Genomic DNA, 25069 nt, shown 5'->3' with positions numbered 1-25069 from the left:
CCCCCACATCAAACCTAGGGGGTCAGGGAGGGTCTACTCTGCCCCCTTATGGTCAATTCCCCCTTTGTTTTGGCCACCTCTTGTGTCTCCATCCTACTGAGACACAAGATGGCGGCCGCTCCGGACTGTTTCAAATCTTTACAGACAACCAAGAACCAATCAGCTTTCTGCGCGCAAGTCGCGTGGTGCGCCCGGTGCGCTCCCCGGAGCGCGTACCGGGGCGCTGTCATAGATATATATATTTTTTTTAACCTAAATTACTCAAAATCCACTGGAGCACATATCTTGAGACATAGCAAAGGCACATTGGGCTACCAGTCCCTACAATTTTGCCAAATTTGGTGTAAATCCATTCAGCCATTCGGGCTAAAAGTGAGGTCGACCGCCCTATGGAAATTAACATGGGGAAAACGCGTTTTGGGACCCCCCTTTTATCTCGGCCCCCGCTTGACGCATCCTCCCCAAACTTTCAGGGAAGGACCGGAGCTCGACGAGGCCATTTTGAGGAAATTTTCAGGCAGATTCCTCAACCGGCGCCAAAGTTATTCCAAATAGAATTTTGAGATTTAACATTGAAAAAAATCCTAACTATAACTACCTACCGGCGACCGCCAGTAGGGTGTGTGTGTATATATATATATATATATATATATATATATATATATATATATATATATATATATATATATATATATACATACATATACAGGCACCAGAGTCTCAGCAACAACAGAGTGACAAGTTGCTACAGCGTGATTTTAAACCAGATTCCTTCCAAATCGACCCAATGGAGGGTAAACAAATGATTGCACGAATGCACTTTTGATGGTGAACCCACTTAAGGGTGAAAGCACACGAGGGAATACTTCAAGTTCCAGCATGCATTTTCATTGACTGCACCAGAGCAAGCCCACCACGGGGCAGGAAATTGATATTTAAATGAGCTGACTTGGCACCCCTGTGATGCTGCCTGCAATTAGTGAGCCAGCCCGTGAACAAGGTGCAGGAGCACTGAAACGCGTAGGGCTTTTTGAAAAGAGGTTTGGAAAGGAAATGCCGGTTTTGCTTAATAAAGGACTTTGTCACAAATGATAGGGTCCCGCTTAGTTACTGAGTGCGTCTCCAAGCAAGGGATAATATATATATATATATATATATATATATATATATATATATATATATATATATATATATATATATATATATATATATATATATATATACATATATATATATATATATATATCCTACTGGCGATAGCCAGTAGGAATATATAGTTAGGACCTAGCTACCATAGGAAATCCGCAACATTCTATTGGGAATAACTTTGGCGCTGGTTGAGGAATTTGCATGTAATTCTCCAAAATGTTGGCCAGCTCCGCTGTGCTCCTTCCCTGAAAGTTTCGGGGGGATTCGTGAAGTGGGGGCTGAGCAAAAAGGGGGGTCCCAAAACGTGTTTTCCCCATGTTAATTTCCATAGGACGGTCTGACAAGTCTACAGCCCGAACCGCTGAACGGAATTACACCAAACTTGGCAAAATTGTAGGGACTGGAACGCAGATGTGCCTTTGCTATGTTTGGTGAAAATTGCTCCAGTGGTTTTTATGAAAATCAACTTAAAAAACACATATATATCTGGCGGAGCCTAAGCACACATCTCATCGTGAGATCTGATTGGCTGTCAGCACTTCATCCAAGAAGTGTTGGCAGCCATCTTGGGACCAATATACATGATAGCACCTCATTAAAAAGCATTGTAGTTAATAGAGGGTTTTAGGACTTTAGTTACATTATAAATCATTTGTTGATGGTACCATGCTCATTTTAGGACTTGTGGTGTGTTCTAAGGTGATTTTACCATGTGAAAAAGCCTTCTGCTGGGATATCATGAATCATGTTTGAAAGAAAACTATTATCTCATACTTTTCCCACAGTGGTTTGGAAGGGGATCTATAAGCTAAACTGAAAGCATATTTTCTGTAAATTCACATTATCTTTCTCAGTCATGTACATCCAACAAGGACAGAGACTGTCAGTTGATTCCTTTGTGTTCTACTGCAGCCTCCTAGAGTGTTCTATAGAACAACTAGAGCGCTAACAGTCCTACTTATTACAAAGGTATGGCACACCTGAAGCCATCTTGATTGGAATAAAGTGTTAACTCTTAAAACATTTAATTTAAAAAGGAACAAAATGAGGGGGTATATTGTGCCATAGAAAGTATGATTAGTGCTGCAGAAAGAAAAAATAGGGCACATTTTGAGTGACTTCTCAAATCCTCTTCAATTTCATTAAAAAAATCTGACATGCAGTCTCCCTAGATGGCCACCAGAGACAAAAGAGCCCAAATGTAGCCCAAATATCACCCAGATGTAGCCCAAGTATAGCCCAATGACTGAATGTCCCAGAGTGTTCTAAAGAACAACTAGAGCGCTAACTGTCTTACTTATGACAAAAGTATGGCACACCAGAAGCCATCTTGATTGGAATGAAGTGGTAAGTCTGAAAACATTTAATTTAAAAAGGAACAAAATGAGGGGGTTCATTTTGCCATAGAAAGTATGATTAGTGCTTCAGAAAGAAAAATTACATATGAGGTCCATATGTTTTTTTAGTTTGAAGCAATCTATTATGAATTAAATATGGGTTGTATTTTGCACTTTTGCACATATTTTTACTGTTCATTGTACTTTCTTTGCCCCTTATTAACAGCCCACAGAGAGATTTGGTGTGTTTATACTGAGATTATTGTGGCTTGATATTGTATAATCTGAAAGAGACACGTTAGTGATAGATTCCTTACCTTAGAATATCCCCAGGCGTCAGACTGGATCCAGAAACTTTTGCGTAGCAGTACCCTTGCGCGTCGGTACGCGTCGTCTGCGGCTCCGCGTTCGTCGTCGGCGTCGTGGGCGCCGTGATTACGTCGTCGGAGTACTTAGACGCCGACTCCGCGTGCTGACGTCAGTTCTTCTTTTTTCAGTGACAGCCAGCGCAGATCTGGAAAGAGCAGTTACCCAAGTCAATTTTTGACTAACTTTTTGGATCAATTTTTGATCATTTCTCGTAGTCTAACGACTCCGATCGGTGCCTTAGGGATGCCCGGATTTAAGCACTGTGAGGAGTGCGACCGCACGATGTCGGTCACGGACCCTCACCGCCTGTGCATAACTTGTCTAGGTGTCGACCACGACGACGAGGCCTGCCCCGACTGTCGGGCCCTCTCGAGGAAAGCCAGGTGGGAGCGGTCCCGCAGGCGGCTCGAACTCCGGCAGTCGGCCCGCGCCGAGTGAGGTCCCGGTCCCACGGGAGGTCGAGGGACAGGTCGTGGGGACGGAGCCGTCACAGCTCCGGGAGTCCGCTCCACTCCTCCGGGTCAAAGTAGTCAGGTAAGAAGCACAAGAAGTCGAAGAGACGTCATCGCTCTTCTGGCTCCCCCCGACGCTTGCGCGATGCGGCCGGGATTTCGGGTGACACCGCCCACGCGGCTCCTTCGGACTCGCGGGCGTCTTGTCCCGCCCCACACCCTCCGGTCCCTGGGCAGGACGCGACGCCAGAGGAGATTGAGCGCTTCCTCATGGTCATGAGGTCCCTTTCTCCTTCGACGGGTTCCGCGGCGCCTTTGGGCCCAGCGGACCCATCTAGGGGCCCTAGCGGGTTGGGGGCTTCGACCCTGACGCCGTCGGGTGCTTCGGCCCCGACGCCGCCAGTGCCTTCGGGCCCGGCGTCGCAGGGCCCCACGATCCCGACACCGCCGGTGCCTTCGGCCCGGCGCCGTAAGGAACAGCGGCTCCGGCGCCACCGGCGCCTTCGGGCCCGGTGCAGCGGGACGCCGCTGGCCCTTCCTCAGGCTCTGGATCGTCACCGGTGGACCTTACGACCCCCCCGGCAGCGGTCCGTCAGGTGTCACCTCCGGCGCCGTCCTCGGGCGGCGCCGCCCCCGATACCTCCTTTGCTTCGGTTCCGACGTCGGAGCGGCGCCGCTGGGCGCCCCACCCGACGCCGTTTGGAGATTTCCACTTCTACGAACCGAACCCATTCATTTACAACCCTGAGTCTCAGGAGATGGGTGAAGAGGAGGATTGGGAGGGGTCTGAGGACCCTCTGACCAAGGAGTGTCAGTCTCATGAGGACTGGGCAGGAGACCTTGGGGAGGCCAGTGGCCTGGACACCTCTCCAGACACTGGTTTTGTCTCTCCTCATACCGTGGCTTCGGAGGAGGGGGCTACCTATGGTGTGGTGTTGACGAGGGCTGCCAAGGCCTTGGGCCTTGAGCTCCCCATCGCGGCCGTGAGGACTAACCTCCTCACAGAGGTCCTTAAACCGCAGTCATGCTCGGCTGAGCCTCTGCTGCCCTTTAATGAGGCCTTGACCGACGTTCTTTTGGGCACTTGGTCCAGGCCCGCTATGGGTTCGCCCGTAGATAGGAACGTGGCCAGACGCCACCGCCCGGCTCCGGGCGACCCATGTTTCCTGTCCTCCACCCCACCCCCGAGAGTCTGGTCATCCAGGCCTCTAATTCCCAGACCGCATTCCCGACGGCTCCGCCGGACAGGGAATCCAAGAGGTATGAGAATTATGGTAAAAAGATATTCTCCTCCCTTAGTTTGGGACTGCGGTCTTCCAACACCGCTTGCCTCTTGGGCCGCTACACCCACTCTCTGTGGGAGACGGTGGCGGAGGTGCTGCCAGAGTTCCCGTTGGAGGTACGGGCCAAACTCGGCCAAGCCCTTGTGGAGGGCCGAGATGCAGCCAAGTATTCGATCAGGTGTGGGCTGGATACCACCGACTCGCTAGGCAGAGCGATGGTGGCGCTGAGACGCCACGCCTGGCTGAGATCCGCCAATTTTTCGGCAGATGTCCAGAACACTCTGATGGACATGCCGTTCGATGGCCGTCGCCTTTTTGGCGACAAGGCAGACCACGCGCTTGAGCGCTTTAAGGACTCCAGGGCTACGGCCAAGTCCTTGGGCCTCTCGGCCCCGCGCCAGCCAACGGGTGCCTTTCGCTCCTTTCGTGGCCAAGGAACGGGCGTCCCCACACGTGCCGCCAGCCACTCACCGCAGACTGCCATCCAGCGCGGCAGCGGCCGTGGAAACCGCCGTGGAGGCGGTCGGGGAAAGCGGCGAGGTCAGTCCACACCTTCCCCCGCAGCATCCGCCTCTAAACCCTCCTAGTCCGGTCTTTTCGGCCCATGTGACGCCAGTGGGAGGCAGGGTTCGCCATCACCACTCTCACTGGCGCACTGTCACTTCGGACAGGTGGGTGCTGCAGATCGTCCGGAGGGGCTACTCCCTACCCTTCGAGATGACTCCTCATGCCATGCCACCGCAACACCACCGCGTGTCGGGGGATCACTTGCGGCTCCTGCAGGAGGAAGTTTTGTCCCTCTTGGCCAAGGGGGCCATCGAGCGCATTCCTGGGCCTGAAGTAGGACGTGGTTGCTACTCCCACTACTTTCTGGTACCCAGGAAGGGCATAGGGGGCCTACGCCCTATCTTGGATCTGAGGAACATCAACGGCTTCCTCTGGAAGGAGAAGTTCAAAATGCTGAGTGCTGACTCTGGCCCAGGTCTTAGCTGCCCTAGACCCAGGAGACTGGATGGTAGCGTTGGACTTGCACGATGCGTATTTCCACATCCCGGTCCTGCCGGCCCATCGGCGTTACCTGCGGTTCACTGTAGGCCACGAGCACTTTCAGTTTACCGTGCTCCCCTTCGGCCTTACCAGCGCCCCACGGGTGTTCACGAAGGTGATGGCGGTGGTCGCAGCTCATCTGCGCAGGTTGGGGGTCTCAATCTTCCCCTACCTCGACGACTGGTTGTTGAAGGCGGGCTCGCCCCAGACAGTCGTCAGCCACCTCCAGACTACGGCGGATCTCCTGCACCAGCTGGGGTTCTCCATCAATGTGCCGAAGTCACACCTGTGTCCCTCTCAGAAGCTCCTTTTCATCGGAGCGGTTCTCGACTCGGCGCAGTTTCGGGTTTACCCGCCCGAACAGCGGGTTCGGGATACACAGGCTCTGATTCCAATCTTCCGGCCTTTATCCCGGGTTTCGGTCAGGTTGACGCTGCGGCTTCTGGGGCTTATGGCCTCCTGCATCCTTCTGGTGCATCACGCCAGGTGGCAGATGCGGACTCTGCAGTGGGACCTGAAGTTTCAGTGGGCCCAGCATCAGGGCAACCTGTCCGACCATGTCCTGATCTCGGAGGGCACTGCGAGACAGCTGCAGTGGTGGCTCACGGACCGCGATTGGGTCAACGGCAGATCCCTCTCCCTTCCCCAACCGGAGCACGTAGTTGTGATGGACGCGGCCCTCCAGGGCTGGGGAGACCACATGGGAGAAGCGGAGATCAGAGGCCTCTGGTCTCCGGCGGAGTCCCGGCTCCATATCAACCTTTTGGAGCTGCGGGCGATTTGTCTGGCACTGAAGGCATTCCTCCCGTCTGTCCGAGGGAGTGTAGTGCAGGTGTTCACGGACAACACCACCGCCATGTGGTACTGCAACAAACAAGGCGGGGTGGGGTTGTGGACCCTTTGCCAGGAGGCTCTGCGCCTCTGGCAATGGCTGGAACATCCGGGCGTGACTCTGATGGTTCAACACCTGGCAGGTTCTCTGAACGCCAGGGCAGACGAGCTCAGCCGCCGGTGCATGATGGATCACGAATGGCGTCTGAACTCGAACGTGGCGCAAGGTCTCTTTCTGCAGTGGGGAGAGCCTTGGTTAGATCTATTCGCCACCGAAGAGAACGCGCAATATCATCAGTTCTGCGCGTTGGAATTTCCAAGGCGGCACTCGCTCGGAGACGCTTTTCATCGCGAGTGGAGTTGCGGTCTGTTGTACGCCTTTCCGCCTATACCACTTCTGCCCAGAGTGCTGAAGAAGATGAAGCGCGACCGGGCACAAGTCATCCTTGTGGCTCCGGACTGGGCACGAAGGTACTGGTATACCGAGCTACTCAGTATGTCAGTCGATCCCCCGGTTCGTCTGCCTCTTCAGGAGGACCTTCTGTCGCAGCAGCAGGGGACGGTCCTCCACCCGAACCTGTCCAGTCTCCACCTCCATGCTTGGAGATTGAGCGGCGACAGTTGAGGCCATTTGACTTGCCTCCTGAAGTATGTAACATCATTCTGGCAGCCAGGCGTCCCTCCACAAAGTCGGTATACGCCTGCAGGTGGAACAGATTTGTGGCATGGCGCACAGCAAAGGCTGTGGATCCCCTTAATGCCCCTCTTTCTGAGGTTCTCCTCTTCCTTCTTTCTCTTGCCCAGCAGGGCTCTGCTCTGGGCTCTATCAAGGGCTATCTTTCAGCTCTTTCAGCCTTTCTGAGGCTGCCTGATCAACTTTCTTTGTTCAAGTCCCCTATCGTTAATTGATTCCTGAAGGGCATCACACACACGTTCCCTCCTGTTCCCTTCGTGATGCCTCAGTGGGACCTGAACCTGGTTCTTATATTTCTGTGCGCTCCCTTTGAGCCACTTCACAACTGTCCTCTTCGCCTTCTCTCCTTGAAGACTGCCTTCCTGGTAGCCATCAACTCTGCCAGGAGAGTGAGTGAGCTCCAGGCTCTATCTTGTAAGCCTCCTTTCAGTCCATCCGGACAAGGCTGTGTTACGGACAAGGCCCTCCTTCCTACCCAAGGTAGTCACGGCCTTCCACATTGGGCAATCTATCATTTTATTTGAATCGCACACAACAGTTCCGGGTGGATGACCAACTCTTTGTTGGGTACGTGGGCCCTAAGAAAGGGAAAGCGGTGCACAAGCGGACCATCTCGCGATGGATCATCTTGTGCATCCAGGCGTGTTACTCCTTGGCTAAGAAGGAACCCGCTGTAGGGCTGAGAGCTCATTCCACTCGAGCCACAGCGACTACAACTGCCTTGGGCCGAGGTGTGCCCTTGCAGGACATTTGCCAGGCGGCTACGTGGGCCTCGTTGCAAACGTTCGCACGACATTGCCTGGACAGTCAAGTCCGGAGAGATGGCTACTTTGGCCGTTCCGTCCTCCAGGACTTTCTGGTGTGATTATTGGTTCGCAGACCCACCACCACGGGGTTGGTATTGATGGGGTATCTATTCTAAGGTAAGGAATCTATCACTAACGTGTCTCTTTCAGATGCACAAGTTACTACTTGTGTAACGATATATCTGTAAGAGACATTAGTTAGTGATAGATTCCTTACCAACCCACCCATCCTCCCCGTTCTGCGAACCGATATCTAGGGTTACGGTCATCCCCTTTCAGGGCCCTAGTTTCATGGCACCAGTGTTGGTTTTTGGCATAGCTCTGCGTTTCTGGCGCAGAAAAGCTGTGTCTAAGAACTGACGTCAGCACGCGGAGGCGCCGTCTAAGTACTCCGACGAGGTCATCACGGCGCCCACGACGCCGATGACGGACGCGGAGCCGCAGACGATGCCTACTGACGCGCAAGGGTACTGCTACGCAAAAGTTTCCGATCCAGTCTGACGCCTGGGGATATTCTAAGGTAAGGAATCTATCACTAACTAATGTCTCTTACAGATATATCGTTACATAAGTAGTAACTTGTGCGTATGGGCACTTGCCCTTTATTAGTCCTATTCCACCAATTTTCTGTATACCAGCTATTATATTTTAGCTATATGTATAATGATATTAACAGTGGTTTTCATTTTACCATTTTATCTTTTATACATTATATTGTATTGGTGGTTTTATTGTGATTGATTCTCTTTGTATATAAAAAGGATTTAGCCGAATATCTTGATTTGCAATTTTATGTCACTCACATCTATAGTATTTCTTCTATGTTTATGATTGAGTAGGTGGGCGTTATAGGAGATCTAATCAGTATTTAAACTTGTGGTTTTTTTGAGCATGTCATGTGATCAAGACCGGGTTTACCCGGTCGAAACGCGTCATGCTGCTATCTCTCGAGGAATAAAACACTTCATGTGCACTGTCAACGATTGTGGTCCGAACCTGTTTTTTGCACTTCAAGCACGACTTCAGGATTGTGGTGTTCATATATATATATATATATAGTTAGGAATTCGCATTTACAAAACCTTATTTTACTCACACAAAACCATTGAAATTCCATATATAGTTAGTTGCACTAACTATATATCGCGCACCCGCAATCCACTGCTGATGATGTCACATATTACATCATTCATGACATGGTCAGTGACATCACTGATGACATCACTGATGACATCTCAAATGACATCACTGATGACAACATCCAGTGACTGTATGTTTCTGTAAAGTTAAACTATGTCTTACATATTGAAGAATGAGTGGATGTATAAGTGTCTGGATGAAGGATTTAGTAGGTGCATGACTGACTGTATGAGTGAGTGATTAAATGTGTCTCACTGAGTGCATGGGTTAGTGACTAAACTGTCTTAATTTGTGCATCATTATGTCTGTTGTTCTGTAAACTGTTGCATGTGTTGATAAGTAGCTATATGAGTAACTATATGGGTTATTGATTGGTTGCCCAAGTATTTGTATGGGAGACTGAGTGTGTGTGTGGGTGGCTGGGAGGTGTATGACTCTGTGCATAGATGTGTGAGCAGTTGATTCACTAGATGTATGGTTTCAAAAGTGCATGTGGAAACAGCTGTATGGGCGGTTGACTGTGTGCATGAGTGTATTGGTGAGTGAATGGATATCTCAGTGCTACATGTCAAAGTAAGTACACATGTAAAACACAGTACATGTGAGAGTTGACATATATAAATAACTGTGCATAAGAGCCAGTGAATGTGTGAGTGGCTGTATGGATCATTGTGAACTTGTATCAGGGAATGTATAAGAGAGTAAATATGTGTTAGTATATGTTTGAATAAGTAAAGTTTGTATAACTGTATAGTTGAGGAAATGGAGGTGTGATTGATTCTTTGCATGACTGACTAGGTGTGTGAGTAACTCCATGGATGAGTGACAGTCTGTGAGTGTCTGTTTACACTGATTGTATCTAAGGTTATATTAGAGTCTGAAGAGGTTCATCGTATTATCACATGAATGATATCATCAGTGATGTGATCAGTAATGTCAAATGAGATGTCATCAGTGATGTCATCAGTGATGTCATTTGAGATGTCATCAGTGATGTCATTTGAGATGTCATCAGTGATGTCATCAGTGATGTCACTGACCATGTCATGAATGATGTAATATGTGACATCATCAGCAGTGGATTGCGGGTGCGCGATATATAGTTAGTGCAACTAACTATATATGGAATTTCAATGGTTTTGTGTGAGTAAAATAAGGTTTTGTAAATGCGAATTCCTAACTATATATGGTCTATAACCTATGGTTTTTTCAGTGAATTTTCAAGGTTTTGTAAATGCTAATTCCTAACTATATATGGTCTATAGCCTATGGTTTTTTCAGTGAATATATATATATACATACATATATAAACATATATCATCGGTATATCTATATAAATACAAACATAAATGCATGCATACATATACTTATATGCATTTTAGGGTTGTTAGGGCGTTTTCGTGTGTATTATGTTGCTTTTTTAGGGCTTTTGGGTCAATTAAGTAGGGTTCCCGGAGCCTAGGGCTGAGGGGCTGGTTCAGTTTCGTGCGTATTGGTGTTGGCAAGGTTTTGAGGGATTTTGGCGGTTTTTGGTCGAGATTTGGCCGTTTTATGGCTTTTTTTTGTGTTTGCGGGGGGCGCGTATTCGGATTGAAATTCGTCCCCGTTCCAGTGGATGGATTGGGCTGATTTTTGGTGAGATGTTAGGGAATCGCTGGAACTAGTGTCCAGCCAAGTTTGAAGAGGATCGGAGCAGTGGAAGTGCTTTAAAGAGCAATTTTTGTGCGGAGTAGCGAATTGCCATGTTATTCAATGGGAGTTTTTGGTGCGCATGGAGAAGGTGAATTTGGGGTGTTCAAGTTGCGCTAGAGGGACGGGGCTTGGGTGAGCTGTAGGGAGAGTGGATCGGCAGGTGTGCCGAATTTTTGGGATTTGTTGGCCGAAGGGAAGGGTGTGCTTGGGCAAAGTCTATTTGGTGAAAACGGTGCGTTATTTACATGAAAGTTGAAAAAACACTAATAAAAGCAAAGCTAAAAAGCCACCTCATTGCAAACAGAATGGCTTTAACTTAAACGAGGGCGAGATCTATTGCATTTTCAATGCTTGTTTACTTTGGTTCCATCAAGAAGGCATTCAGATGTGTCACACATTTGCCATAAATTCTGAATGTTAGCACTCTAGTTGCACATTAGATCACTGTAGTAATGCTACTGCTCACCAGGGACGTCTGCTGCTGGTATTCAAAGTGCATGTTTCAGTCTGCATGTCAGAATTTTTTTAATGAAATAGAAGAGGATTTGAGAAGTCACTCAAAATGATCCCTAATTTTTCTTTCTGAAGCACTAATCATACTTTCTATGGCAAAATTAACCCCCTCATGTTGTTCCTTTTTAAATTGAGTGTTTTCAGACTTACCACTTCATTCCAATCAAGATGGCTTCTGGTGTGCCATACTTTTGTCATAAGTAAGACTGTTAGCGCTCTAGTTGTTCTTTAGAACACTCTGGGACATTCTGTCATTGGGCTATACTTGGGGTACATCTGGGTGATATTTGGGCTACATTTAGGCTCTTTTGTCTCTGGTGGCCATCTTGGGAGACTATGTCAGAATTTTTTAATGAAATTGAAGAGGGTTTGAGAAGTCACTCAAAATGTGCCCTAATTTTTCTTTCTGCAGCACTAATCATAATTCATATGGCAAAATATACCCCCTCATTTTGTTCCTTTTTAAATTAAATGTTTTAAGAGTTACCACTTTATTCCAATCAAGATGGCTTCAGGTGTGCCATACCTTTGTAATAAGTAGGACTGTTAGCGCTCTAGTTGTTCTTTAGAACACTCTGGGACATTCTGTCATTGGGCTATACTTGGGCTACATCTGGGTGATATTTGGGCTACATTTGGGCTCTTTTGTCTCTGGTGGCCATTTTGGGAGACTGCATGTCAGAATGTTTTAATGAAATAGAAAAGGATTTGAGAAGTCACTCAAAATGTGCCCTAATTTTTCATTCTGCAGCACTAATCATACTTTCTATGGCAAAATATACCCCCTCATGTTGTTTCTTTTTAAATTAAATGTTTTAAGAGTTACCACTTTATTCCAATCAAGATGGCTTCAGGTGTGCCATACCTTTGTAATAAGTAGGACTGTTAGCGCTCTAGTTGTTCTTTAGAACACTCTGGGACATTCTGTCATTGGGCTATACTTGGGCTACATCTGGGTGATATTTGGGCTACATTTGGGCTCTTTTGTCTCTGGTGGCCATTTTGGGAGACTGCATGTCAGAATGTTTTAATGAAATAGAAAAGGATTTGAGAAGTCACTCAAAATGTGCCCTAATTTTTCATTCTGCAGCACTAATCATACTTTCTATGGCAAAATATACCCCCTCATGTTGTTTCTTTTTAAATTAAATGTTTTAAGAGTTACCACTTTATTCCAATCAAGATGGCTTCAGGTGTGCCATACCTTTGTAATAAGTAGGACTGTTAGCGCTCTAGTTGTTCTTTAGAACACTCTAGGAGGCTGCAGTAGAACACAAAGGAATCAACTGACAGTCTCTGTCCTTGTTGGATGTACATGTTTTACTGAGAATGTCAGACTTCATTTTCACATGACTGAGAAAGATAATGTGAATTTACAGAAAATATGCTTTCAGTTTAGCTTATAGATCCCCTTCCAAACCACTGTGGGAAAATCATGAGATATTAGTTTTCTTTCAAACAATATTCATGATATCACAGCAGAAGGTTTTTTCACATGGTAAAATCACCTTAGAACCCACCACAATTCCTAAAACGAGTATGGTACCATCAACAAATGATTTATAATGTAACTAAAGTCCTAAAATCCTCTATTAACTACAATGCTTTTTAATGAGGTGCTATCATGTATATTGGTCCCAAGATGGCTGCCAACACTTCTTGGATGAAGTGCTGACAGCCAATCAGATCAGATGTGTGGTTAGGCTCCGCCCAGATATATATCTTTTTTGAACCTAAATTACTCAAAATCCACTGGAGCACATATATTGAGACCTAGCAAAGGCACATCGGGCTAACAGTCCCTACAATTTTGCCAAGTTTCGTGCAAATCCATTCAGCCGTTCGAGCTAAAAGTGAGGCCAACCGCCCTATGGAAATTAACATGGGAAAAATGCGTTTTGGGACCCCCCTTTTTTCTCGGCCCCCCCTTGATGAAACCCCCCCAAATTGTCAGGGGCTGCTCAGAAACAAAATGTTCCATTTTCCTGAAAATTTCAGCCAATTCCGTCCACAAACGCCAAAGTTATTAGACATAGAATTTTCAAAAATCCCATAGAGAAAAAATCCTAACTATATATACCTACTGGCGACCGCCAGTAGGTAATATATATATATATATATATATATATATATATATATATATATATATATATATATATATATATATATATATATATATATATATATATATATACTCACACACATCTGTAAACATATATTTTTTATTTAAAAAAGGGGAAGATGTGGTGTCTTGTGACAGTTAGCGATGACGATATGCTTTTGGTCCTTTATGGACTCCATAGAACTATGCGTAAGTGTTCGGGTGTGGTGCATATAGTTCATATGTAGAACTTTGATTTCGCAGGTACACACTGAGAAATAAAGACGTGTTATACTATAGCCTAATAGCCCCCCGTAGAGGGCTATACCGGCTAATAAAGATCCTCTACAGTGTTCGGCTCGGGCCTTTAACAAGGGAGAGGGACTTTAATAGCCGGTATAGCCCAGCTACGAAGGGCTATAAGGCTATTAGAACATTCTGCCACTAGAGGGTAGAATGTTCTAACAAAATAGAACAAAGCCTTATGGGAGCGTGAGGGTATTGGAATCCCCTCAGGCTCCCTTAAGGCTTTGTTCACAGCCAGAGCTGTGAACAAAGAAGCATTGGAATGTTGGAGCTCCAGGCTTACACCAGCCATTATAAGCCCAGAGCACTCCATTGTTTTCAGTGGAGCTCCCAACATTCCAATGTTCTAATAAACTCTCTGTGTAGGCTGGGAAAGACGCTACAGAGGTAATGCCCATTTTAGTTCCACTTCTAATTGCAGTACAAAATGAGTCTCAAAACAACATTTGTGATTCAGAAAGGTTTGTCCACATTGTGAAAAATGTTTAATACATTTGAAAATCGTATTTTGCCATCGCAAACCTTGTGATTTTGTGAATGTCAGGCTTTGTGACCATAAAATGCCTTTCTACATCTGGCCCCAAATCTAGTTGATAACTTTCTCAATCTCTGTCACTTTTACAGCTAACTTTTGCTTTTCAAAATATGCTGGTGGTTTTGAATGTAAATGTATGATGTATATGTAAAGTTACAAATAGGCAGTTAACAGGTGTACAAAATAACTTGCTACATCAATTTAAGCAGGCAATGAATCAATGTGTTCAAGTGATGAAACAAAATGTCATGTAACTTTGCAAATCTCTGTTTTAGTTTTGTCTGATCATTGCCCTTCTTTTTTTCAGCATCCAGTTTATTGTGTAAATGTAGTTGGAACACAAAATGCCCATAACCTCATTACAGTATCGACCGATGGAAAAATGTGTTCTTGGAGCTTAGATATGCTTTCAACACCACAGGTATGTCTGATATCGTGCCATAAGAAAATCTGACATAGAAGTTTAGTCTAGAAACTCATGGACGATTTGTGAAATAAACATAATCCCCTTTGAAAAATAGCTTATTCTGTATATTTTTTTGCCAAAAATGTAGCAATCGTTATATTTTAAGACTGTGTGCCATACTGTCCTGAACTGGTCCGATTGTAGCTCTGAGAAGTAAATTGTGGCATATATAATAGTCTGAGAACAAACTGGAGGACCTCTTCAAAAAAGGACAGAATAAATCAAAAAATGTATGAGAGATATTGGTCCAGATGTAGAGATCAATTTAGTGTGCATTCTAGAATGTACTTAATGTTAGAGAAAAATGGTCTCTCTTCAACAAATGGTGGTCAATCTGTGAGAGCTTGAAAAGGATTTCAATGTTGCAGATGGCGCTAGGAAACGTTTTTATGGATTGTATGACACGCTTAATCATAGATAGTATTATCATTGTTCCTCATTGAAAAAAGTAACAAAGCAATGTATAGTTGAATTTAACTGCCACTGGATTCGTAAAATAATGTTATTATAAAATATAGATATTTAAATATTAGATTTAAATAGATAGCCTTTAGGATACAACAAAGGATTTATAGGAGACCGTTTTTAAGCTATGCAGGAAAGCGGCTGAGGGGTCACCACCCCCAAACAATGTATTGCTGAAATGTAAGCATGTTGATTGGATGATGATCCATCCTTTGTATCGTGGATCAGGCATCAAGGAGTTTGAAATGTAAATGTGTGATATGTTTACAACAACTCCAGTTAAGAAAAAAAGAACGTAATGTTTTTAAACCAAGTTTCTATACTAAGAGAAAACTAAATGAGTAAGATGCCATACAAATGAAAAAAAGTGGATGGAGGGATCAATGCTTATACAGAAACCCAAATCATTTCATAATAACAGAGTGAAAGCTAAGAACCAATATTAGTATATCATGAAAGGGACCAAAATACCCTTTGTGGCAGACTTGCAATGGACCACAGTTGGGTAAACGCACATGACAATGGACATCATCTACTAGTAATTGGTGATGAATATTCCTGTTTTCCCCTTGTTGTCTGTCGGCAACTACTCATGAGAATCATTGAGAGAGTCAAAAGTATCATTTTAACATAGGGTGTTCTTCGATTTTTCAATCTGACAATGGCCCACCTTTCAATAGTCGAGGATTTAAAGATTTTCTCACTCGTCTAAACGTGAAGCATCAGAAAGCATACCTCTCAAACCACAGGGGAATGGTGTGGTCGAGAGATTTATTAGCACCCTCAAGAAGACTGTTCAGCGAGCTTTGTTGGAGAAACTTGACCTCAAATTACTTCTTCAGTCTTCATGCATACAGGTCAACACTGCATTCTCCCACTTAATGTTTGGGAGAGCCATAGGCACCAAATTGCCACAGTGAACCAATGGGAGATTGTTAGACCTGTCTGCTTCTGGGAAGACTCTAACCACCATGATTTATTTTTGTCCCCTTTAGCCTCCCAGAGTTTCTATTTTTATTTTTACATGTGTCCATCAGGAGTTTTTAATGCTGTCAGGGGGCTAGGTGTTCCTTGGCGATGACGCCATTTTTCCCTCATCACTTGTGAGGCCTAGTCACCCCCTTGAAACCTTAGGGATCTCCAGAGACCTAAAATGGTGTCCACCAACTGCCATAACGGACACTACTGGAGGACAGGTCCATAGGGTAACATTAGGGAACTTTCTGGAATCAACTAGAGACTTCTGCAGGTCTCAGGCCACCCTATATAAGGCCAGTGACCAGCAGCCATTTTGTGCTGACCCCAGAGTAGAGGAGTGAGGCAGTGGTGAGAGGAGGTGGACACACTGAGAGCAGCTAGTTTGTCACTGAGGCTGACAGTTACTTCAGAGGATTGTTCCCCCTTCAACCTTTGACCGATCCCTCTCTCAAGACAACCACTACTGACAAAGAAATCGAGCTACTTGAGGAAGCAGCCACTCATATCTTGGAATCCCATTAAATCCTCTCAGGATACCCTTAACTGAAGATATTCCTGGCTGCCCCTATCCAGCGCTGAGCTTACCGGTGTCGTGGAGCAGCTGAAGTGAAGGCGGGTGTCTGTGGCACCCTGGCGACCTGAGGTGCGAGGGCGCCGTGTGTGGACATCCTTCCTGTGAGGCCAAAGTGAGAAGTGTCTGGAGGGAAGCAGCGGCGCTGCTCCGATCGGCATCGGGACCCCGGGGGCACCGGCCGCGTCAAGTGAGGAGGTAGGCGCTTCCGCGCATGTCCAGCGTGTAAACGCTTCTGTGGAGGCAGGAGGGGCCTAGGATCGAGCAGGCCCAGAGGAGACAGAGCAGCGTCTTCGTGGCGAACGACGTCCTCCCTGGGAGCCAGCGCGCAGAAGCGGAAGGAGAGTGAGCGCGATCGCGCATGCCCAGCTGAGCAGTGCCGACTGAGGAGAGCCGATCGCGTCGGAGCACCGGTAGCCGTTCCCCCATCCTGAGGAGGCAAAAGCGCCACTACGGACGTCACAGTAAGGAGCCGGTGGGCCAGGGAAGCCTCCCTCGATCTCTCCCGACCGCCGACTGCTGCCAGGCTTCAGCGCGAGTGGGAAGAGCACTCGCATCACATCCAGGAGCTTACAAGTAAGCCGGGTAGAGTGGAGACGGGAGGCAGCAGCACCGGGGGAAAGAGACAAGACGGTGGGACTGCAACTGGGACATAGACTGAACTGCACAAGGAAGCATAAATGAAGAAAACGGGCTAGTGTTCAGCCCAATCCTAACTAAAGTATCCCATAAGTAACTGGAGCAGAAAGGTGGAAGTGGTGCAGGGAACCACAGGGTTCCTGGGTAAAAACCCCTACAGTTAGTGATAAGTAAAGAAGTAGATTCTCTACCAGCTAGGTGTGCCTGTCAATCAGAGGGAGGGGAACCTTACTAATATTATTGTGTCTTCCCTTTTAGCACATAACTGGTGGGTTATACAGTGAACATCTACATTCAGGTCTTGCTGTTGAGTTGAGCAGTGCTTAAGAGCTGTGGGGTAAAGTACCTATTAATGAACCTGTAAAAACGTATTGCACTATCAGTCTGTATCTGCTTTTCAGTAGATTTATTGGTGGAGTAATGTGTCATTGTACGCTAATGTGAAGGAACCTTACAGAGTGTGAAGCTAATGAGATTCTCTTAACCAACCAAAGAGTTACCCTTATGCTTTACTGTACCATTGACAAAAGTATGTGGTTTATTGCCCTTTTTCCACAGCCGGAGGAGTGAAAAGTAATTTCTTAAAGTAAAAGTGTAATGTTGACTCTTGAAAGAAACTAATATTGCATCTTGTATAACTTAAATCCAAAAAGACATATTATTTTTATAAAAGGTAACGGTATTTTTCCAAACAGAGGTGTTGTGTCTTTATTTTAGTGGTTCATCACTGTGTTACTGTGGGTGAGACTTGTAAGTACTTAGCCAACGCCTTGAGTTAGCTGTAGACCACTACTGGGCCAAGCTACCATATGTAGGCTTGGGTAATCTAGGTCCAACATAATTGGTGTTTCAGCGGTGGGATAGCGGATTTGTACTTACACTCACTTATTAGTAACGCAGTGCCAACCACGAGACCTCACCTGGAGTTTTCTCCCTGCGGCCCTCCTAATTTACATTTTTGATTTTTCTAAATTTACCTCTGGCGGTGGGTGGAGGTTGACCTCAGGTCACTCTGTGGATTTCTCCTGTGTAGCATTTTATACTTCAAATAGAAATGGAGATAAATGTGGAAGAGCTAGACAATTATACTGTGCCCCAATTGAAGGAATGGTGTCAGCAGCAGGGGGTGTTTTTCAAGAAAGGCGCCAGAAAGGTAGAGCTGCTGACCAGTATCCGGGCATGGGTAGAGGCTCATTCCGGGGAGGAGGTAGATCCTGAAGGGAGTGATAAGGACACTGTCCTAGAGACCGCAACACTGTACCAGGCGGGAGGGGAGAACCTTGTAACAGGTCCTAGAACACCTTCCAGGGTGGGCAGTAGCGTGTCAGAGAGGGGCCTGACCGACGCCGAGTTAGAAGATAGGAGGGAGGAGAGGAGGATGAGAATAGAACTAGCCAGGATGGACATGGTGAGGGAGGAAAAGAGGTTGGAGCATGAGCGGACCATCAAGGAGATGGATTTGCAAGCCCTAAACTTACGTACCCCCAAACCAGAGAATGGTGGCAGCGATATCCAGACCAACACCAGGGAACCTAGACCGTACCTACCAAAAGATATTATGGCTTGTTATGTACCCAGTGACGACATTGCTAAATGGCTAGCCGCCTACGAGGTCTCGCTGAGGGCCCATGGGATTCTGGAAGTCCACTGGGGAGGTGGGTTGTACAAATACATGCCCCCCACTGGCAGGGATACTTTGTTGGCCCTTGACCAGAGTGAACAGACCTACTATCCGGCTATGAAATCAGCGCTGCTCAAGAAGTTTGGGTTGACCCCTGAGAAATATAGGCAAAAGTTCCGGGGCAGCTACAAGCTGGGCACACAAAACTGGGTAGATTTCTTGGACTACTCCAGGAAGGCCCTGGAGGGTTGGGTAAGAGGCAGCGAAGTAGGAGACTATGAGGGACTATATGACCTCATACTCAAGGAACACCTACTCGAGAAGTGTCTTCCCGAGCTAAGACAGCATCTGGTGGACAGCAAGCTGACCAGCCCCAGGAAGCTTGCTGAGGAGGCGGACATCTGGGTTAGTACCCGGGTGTCGACTAAGGGGACTGGAGGGAATTCCCAGAAGCAAGGACAGGGCGTCCCCCAGAAGAAAGAGGGAGGGGAAACTAAGAGGGAGTTCTCAAAAGGGCCACAAAATACTTCGCAAGGAAGGGGCAGAGGATTCATCCCCAAGAGTAACCCCCCTCGCAACCCTATCCCTGGCCAAAGCCAGCAGCCAAGGGTTGTTCATTGTTTTGAGTGTGGTGGTGTGGGACACTATAAAGGAGATGTGAGATGCCCAAAAAGACCACCCCCTCCCACTGGAGGAAAAGCCCCGGGAATCACTAGTGTAGTGCTCGGGGAGGAGATGCCTTTGGGTAATGGAGGGGAGCGGGCGGGTGTCACCTTAGTGTCCCTGGGAGATAAGGAGATGGTTCCCAAGACCCAGCTGCTCTCTAATACTACTAAGTATGAGCAGTGGGTCACCATCAATGGCCGTAGAGGGGAGGCTCTGAGAGATACAGGAGCCAGCATGACTATGGTAAGGAGTCAGCTGGTGTCTCCAGAGCAGGTCATCCCAGATGTACTCCATCCCGCCGTAATGGCTGACAGCAGATTGGGCCACTACCCTGTGGCTGAGGTTCCCTTTGAGTGGGGAGGGGTTGCAGGTCCACTTCGAGTTGCCGTAAGCCCTGCCGTGCCTGTTGACTGCCTGTTAGGGAATGATATGGAGCACAATGCTTGGAGGAGGGTGGAGTACCAGACTCACTCTGAGATGCTGGGACCCCCTGACTGGACTTGTGTCAGCACAAGGTCAGCGACTGCCCGAAGGGGGAGTTCACTTACGCTGGAGCCTGGAACAATGGCCCAGCCGGCTGCCAGAGAGGAGAAGGACAGGAGGCCGGAGGACCCTGCCTCGACATCTCCACCTCGTGAGACAGCTGGACCACCTGCGGAGGTGGATCTGGAGTCCACAGGGGAGAATGTTGCTTCCTTGGAGAACCTACCCATCCCTACTGAATGGCATGTGGAGGGAGGTCCTTCCCGGGAAGAATTCTGTGAAGCTCAGAAAGAGTGTCCTACTCTCGAGGGGCTGCGGCAACAGGCCAACGCCCAGGCAGCAGGAAACATTGAAGGGAGTTACCGGATTTACTGGGAGGATGGACTCCTCTACAGTGAGCCCAAGGCACCTGGCCATGGTTCAGCCAGAGCCTTGGTGGTCCCTCAATGCTTTAGAGCCTTTCTACTGGAACTGGCTCATGAGATACCATTGGCAGGGCATCTAGGACAGGACAAGACCTTTGCCCGGCTTGTCCCCCACTTCTATTGGCCTCGAATGAAAGTGGCGTCTGACACATACTGTCGGACGTGTGTGTCCTGCCAAGCTAGTGGGAAAACAGGAGTGAAGCTTAAAGCTCCCCTGGAACCACTACCGGTCGTTAGCACCCCCTTTGAGAGGGTGGGCATCGACATTGTGGGGCCATTGGATCCACCAACTTCAGCTGGTCACCGGTTCATACTGGTTTTGGTGGATCATGCCACACGGTACCCAGAGGCCATACCTCTGAGGACCATCACTGCACCTGTGGTGGCAAGGGCCCTGATGGGGATCTTTACCCGAGTGGGTTTCCCCAAGGAGGTTGTGTCCGACAGGGGGACTAACTTCCTTTCAGCGTACATGCGGGCTATGTGGAAGGAGTGCGGAGTTACCTATCGGTTTACCACTCCTTATCACCCACAAACCAATGGTCTTGTGGAAAGGTTTAACAAAACCTTGAAAGGTATGATACGGAGTCTACCTGAGAGCCTGCAGAGGAAATGGGACATCCTCCTACCCTGTCTCTTGTTTTCTTACAGGGAAGTGCCACAAAAGGGAGTGGGCTTCAGCCCCTTCGAACTTTTGTACGGGCACCCTGTACGGGGACCTCTCAGCCTGGTGAAAGACGGATGGGAACGGACTCCCAGAAAGCTTCCCCAGGACGTGGTGAGCTACATGCTGGCCTTCCGGAGCCAAATGGCTAAGTTGTGGAAGCAAGCTTCAGACAACTTGGAGGCCAGCCAAGCAGTGATGAAAGAGTGGTATGACCACAACGCTCACCCAGTGGAACTGGAGCCTGGACAGAAGGTGTGGGTGATGGAACCTGGAGAGCTAAATGCCCTACAGGACCGTTGGACAGGCCCCTTTGAGGTGTTGGAGAAGAAGGGGAAGTCCACCTACTTGGTGGATCTTAAGGCCCCGAGGCAGCCCCACAGGGTGCTGCATGCCAATCGCCTCAAGCCACATCATGAGAGGCCCGCGGTTGTCTTAATGATGGTAACCGATGGAGCAGAGGAAGAAGAAAGCGAACCTCTCCCTGATCTTCTCTCGTCCCAAGAAAAGGATGGGTCGGTGGAGGGAGTAATTCTCTCGCCATCCCTAACTCCTGAACAGCAGAGTGATTGCCGCCAGATCCTGGAGCAATTTTCTTCTCTGTTCTCCCTTGTCCCGGGTAGGACCCACCTGTGTACCCATGACGTGGACACAGGAGACAGCCCACCTGTGAAGTCTAAAATCTACCGGCTGTCGGACAAGGTGAAGGCCAGCATCAAGAGTGAAGTCGCCAAGATGCTGGAACTGGGAGTAATTGAACCTTCTGGAAGCCCTTGGTCTAGCCCGGTGGTTTTGGTACCAAAAGCTGCCCCACCAGGCACCACACCTGAATTGAGATTCTGTGTGGACTACCGAGGCTTGAACTCAGTGACCAAAACTGATGCACATCCTATCCCACGGGCGGATGAGCTTATTGACCGGCTGGGAGCTGCTCAATACTTAAGTACCTTTGACCTAACTTCAGGGTACTGGCAGATTTCCCTTACCGAGGAGGCGAAGGAAAGGTCAGCCTTCTCTACACCTGAGGGACACTACCAATTTCGTGTGATGCCCTTTGGGCTCAAGAATGCCCCTGCCACTTTTCAGCGGCTGGTGAACAGGGTCCTTTCTGGAATGGAAGCTTTTTCTGCTGCATACCTGGACGACATTGCTGTCTTCAGTAGCAGCTGGGAGGACCATTTGCAGCATCTGCAAGCTGTTCTTCATGCCCTGCAACAGGCTGGATTGACAATCAAGGCCAGCAAGTGTCAGATCGGACAGTGGTCGGTGGTGTACCTAGGTCACTTGGTGGGCAGAGGGACGGTGCAGCCCCTCCAGGTAAAGATTGAGGCTATCATCGCCTGGGAGCCCCCCAAAACTCAAACAGAGGTCCGAGCCTTCCTGGGCCTCACTGGATACTACCGTCGCTTCGTGAAGGGGTATGGCACTATCGTGGCCCCCCTCACTGAGCTTACTTCCAAGAAGCAACCCCGACGGGTAGTCTGGACGGAGGCTTGCCAGCGAGCCTTCATGACCTTGAAACAAGCATTGTGTTCCGCTCCCATTCTCAAGGCCCCTGATTTTGCTAGAGAATTCATTGTCCAAACAGATGCGTCAGAACATGGCATTGGGGCAGTGTTATCGCAGCTAAATGATGAGGGCTTGGATCAACCCGTGGTCTTCCTGTCCAGGAGACTACTCCCCAGGGAAAGGAGGTGGAGTACAATTGAGAGAGAAGCCTTTGCGGTGGTCTGGGCTCTGAAGAAGCTGCGACCATACCTGTTTGGTTCGCACTTCCTAGTTCAGACTGACCATCGCCCCCTTCGTTGGCTGATGCAAATGAAGGGGGAGAATCCCAAGTTGCTAAGGTGGTCCATCTCCCTACAGGGAATGGACTTTAGGGTGGAACACCGACCTGGGGCAGACCATGCCAACGCAGACGGTCTATCCAGGTATTTCCGCCTTAGTGATGAGGACTCCCAAGGGGTTGGGTAGTTCTCCCCCCTTTCAGCTGGGGGGGACGCGTGTTAGACCTGTCTGCTTCTGGGAAGACTCTAACCACCATGATTTATTTTTGTCCCCTTTAGCCTCCCAGAGTTTCTATTTTTATTTTTACATGTGTCCATCAGGAGTTTTTAATGCTGTCAGGGGGCTAGGTGTTCCTTGGCGATGACGCCATTTTTCCCTCATCACTTGTGAGGCCTAGTCACCCCCTTGAAACCTTAGGGATCTCCAGAGACCTAAAATGGTGTCCACCAACTGCCATAACGGACACTACTGGAGGACAGGTCCATAGGGTAACATTAGGGAACTTTCTGGAATCAACTAGAGACTTCTGCAGGTCTCAGGCCACCCTATATAAGGCCAGTGACCAGCAGCCATTTTGTGCTGACCCCAGAGTAGAGGAGTGAGGCAGTGGTGAGAGGAGGTGGACACACTGAGAGCAGCTAGTTTGTCACTGAGGCTGACAGTTACTTCAGAGGATTGTTCCCCCTTCAACCTTTGACCGATCCCTCTCTCAAGACAACCACTACTGACAAAGAAATCGAGCTACTTGAGGAAGCAGCCACTCATATCTTGGAATCCCATTAAATCCTCTCAGGATACCCTTAACTGAAGATATTCCTGGCTGCCCCTATCCAGCGCTGAGCTTACCGGTGTCGTGGAGCAGCTGAAGTGAAGGCGGGTGTCTGTGGCACCCTGGCGACCTGAGGTGCGAGGGCGCCATGTGTGGACATCCTTCCTGTGAGGCCAAAGTGAGAAGTGTCTGGAGGGAAGCAGCGGCGCTGCTCCGATCGGCATCGGGACCCCGGGGGCACCGGCCGCGTCAAGTGAGGAGGTAGGCGCTTCCGCGCATGTCCAGCGTGTAAACGCTTCTGTGGAGGCAGGAGGGGCCTAGAATCGAGCAGGCCCAGAGGAGACAGAGCAGCGTCTTCGTGGCGAACGACGTCCTCCCTGGGAGCCAGCGCGCAGAAGCGGAAGGAGAGTGAGCGCGATCGCGCATGCCCAGCTGAGCAGTGCCGACTGAGGAGAGCCGATCGCGTCGGAGCACCGGTAGCCGTTCCCCCATCCTGAGGAGGCAGAAGCGCCACTACGGACGTCACAGTAAGGAGCCGGTGGGCCAGGGAAGCCTCCCTCGATCTCTCCCGACCGCCGACTGCTGCCAGGCTTCAGCGCGAGTGGGAAGAGCACTCGCATCACATCCAGGAGCTTACAAGTAAGCCGGGTAGAGTGGGGACGGGAGGCAGCAGCACCGGGGGAAAGAGACAAGACGGTGGGACTGCAACTGGGACATAGACTGAACTGCACAAGGAAGCATAAATGAAGAAAACGGGCTAGTGTTCAGCCCAATCCTAACTAAAGTATCCCATAAGTAACTGGAGCAGAAAGGTGGAAGTGGTGCAGGGAACCACAGGGTTCCTGGGTAAAAACCCCTACAGTTAGTGATAAGTAAAGAAGTAGATTCTCTACCAGCTAGGTGTGCCTGTCAATCAGAGGGAGGGGAACCTTACTAATATTATTGTGTCTTCCCTTTTAGCACATAACTGGTGGGTTATACAGTGAACATCTACATTCAGGTCTTGCTGTTGAGTTGAGCAGTGCTTAAGAGCTGTGGGGTAAAGTACCTATTAATGAACCTGTAAAAACGTATTGCACTATCAGTCTGTATCTGCTTTTCAGTAGAGTTATTGGTGGAGTAATGTGTCATTGTACGCTAATGTGAAGGAACCTTACAGAGTGTGAAGCTAATGAGATTCTCTTAACCAACCAAAGAGTTACCCTTATGCTTTACTGTACCATTGACAAAAGTATGTGGTTTATTGCCCTTTTTCCACAGCCGGAGGAGTGAAAAGTAA

General features: G+C 48.2%; 1 protein-coding gene across 1 annotated transcript in view; it reads left to right on the top strand.

Annotated features, from left to right (window-relative positions):
* The window catches only part of DYNC1I1 (dynein cytoplasmic 1 intermediate chain 1), a 1862117-nt gene that overhangs the window by 1504754 nt on the left and 332294 nt on the right, over positions 1-25069 (top strand). The window contains exon 13 of the mRNA XM_086941928.1: positions 14563-14676. Coding sequence (XP_086798054.1) covers positions 14563-14676 — 114 coding nt within the window. The remainder of the gene's footprint in view (positions 1-14562; positions 14677-25069) is intronic.

This window comes from Lissotriton vulgaris, chromosome 10 (genome assembly GCF_964263255.1).
Source record: "Lissotriton vulgaris chromosome 10, aLisVul1.2, whole genome shotgun sequence".
NCBI classification, from domain to species: Eukaryota; Metazoa; Chordata; class Amphibia; order Caudata; family Salamandridae; genus Lissotriton; species Lissotriton vulgaris.
This window is presented reverse-complemented; position numbering and strand designations above follow the sequence as displayed.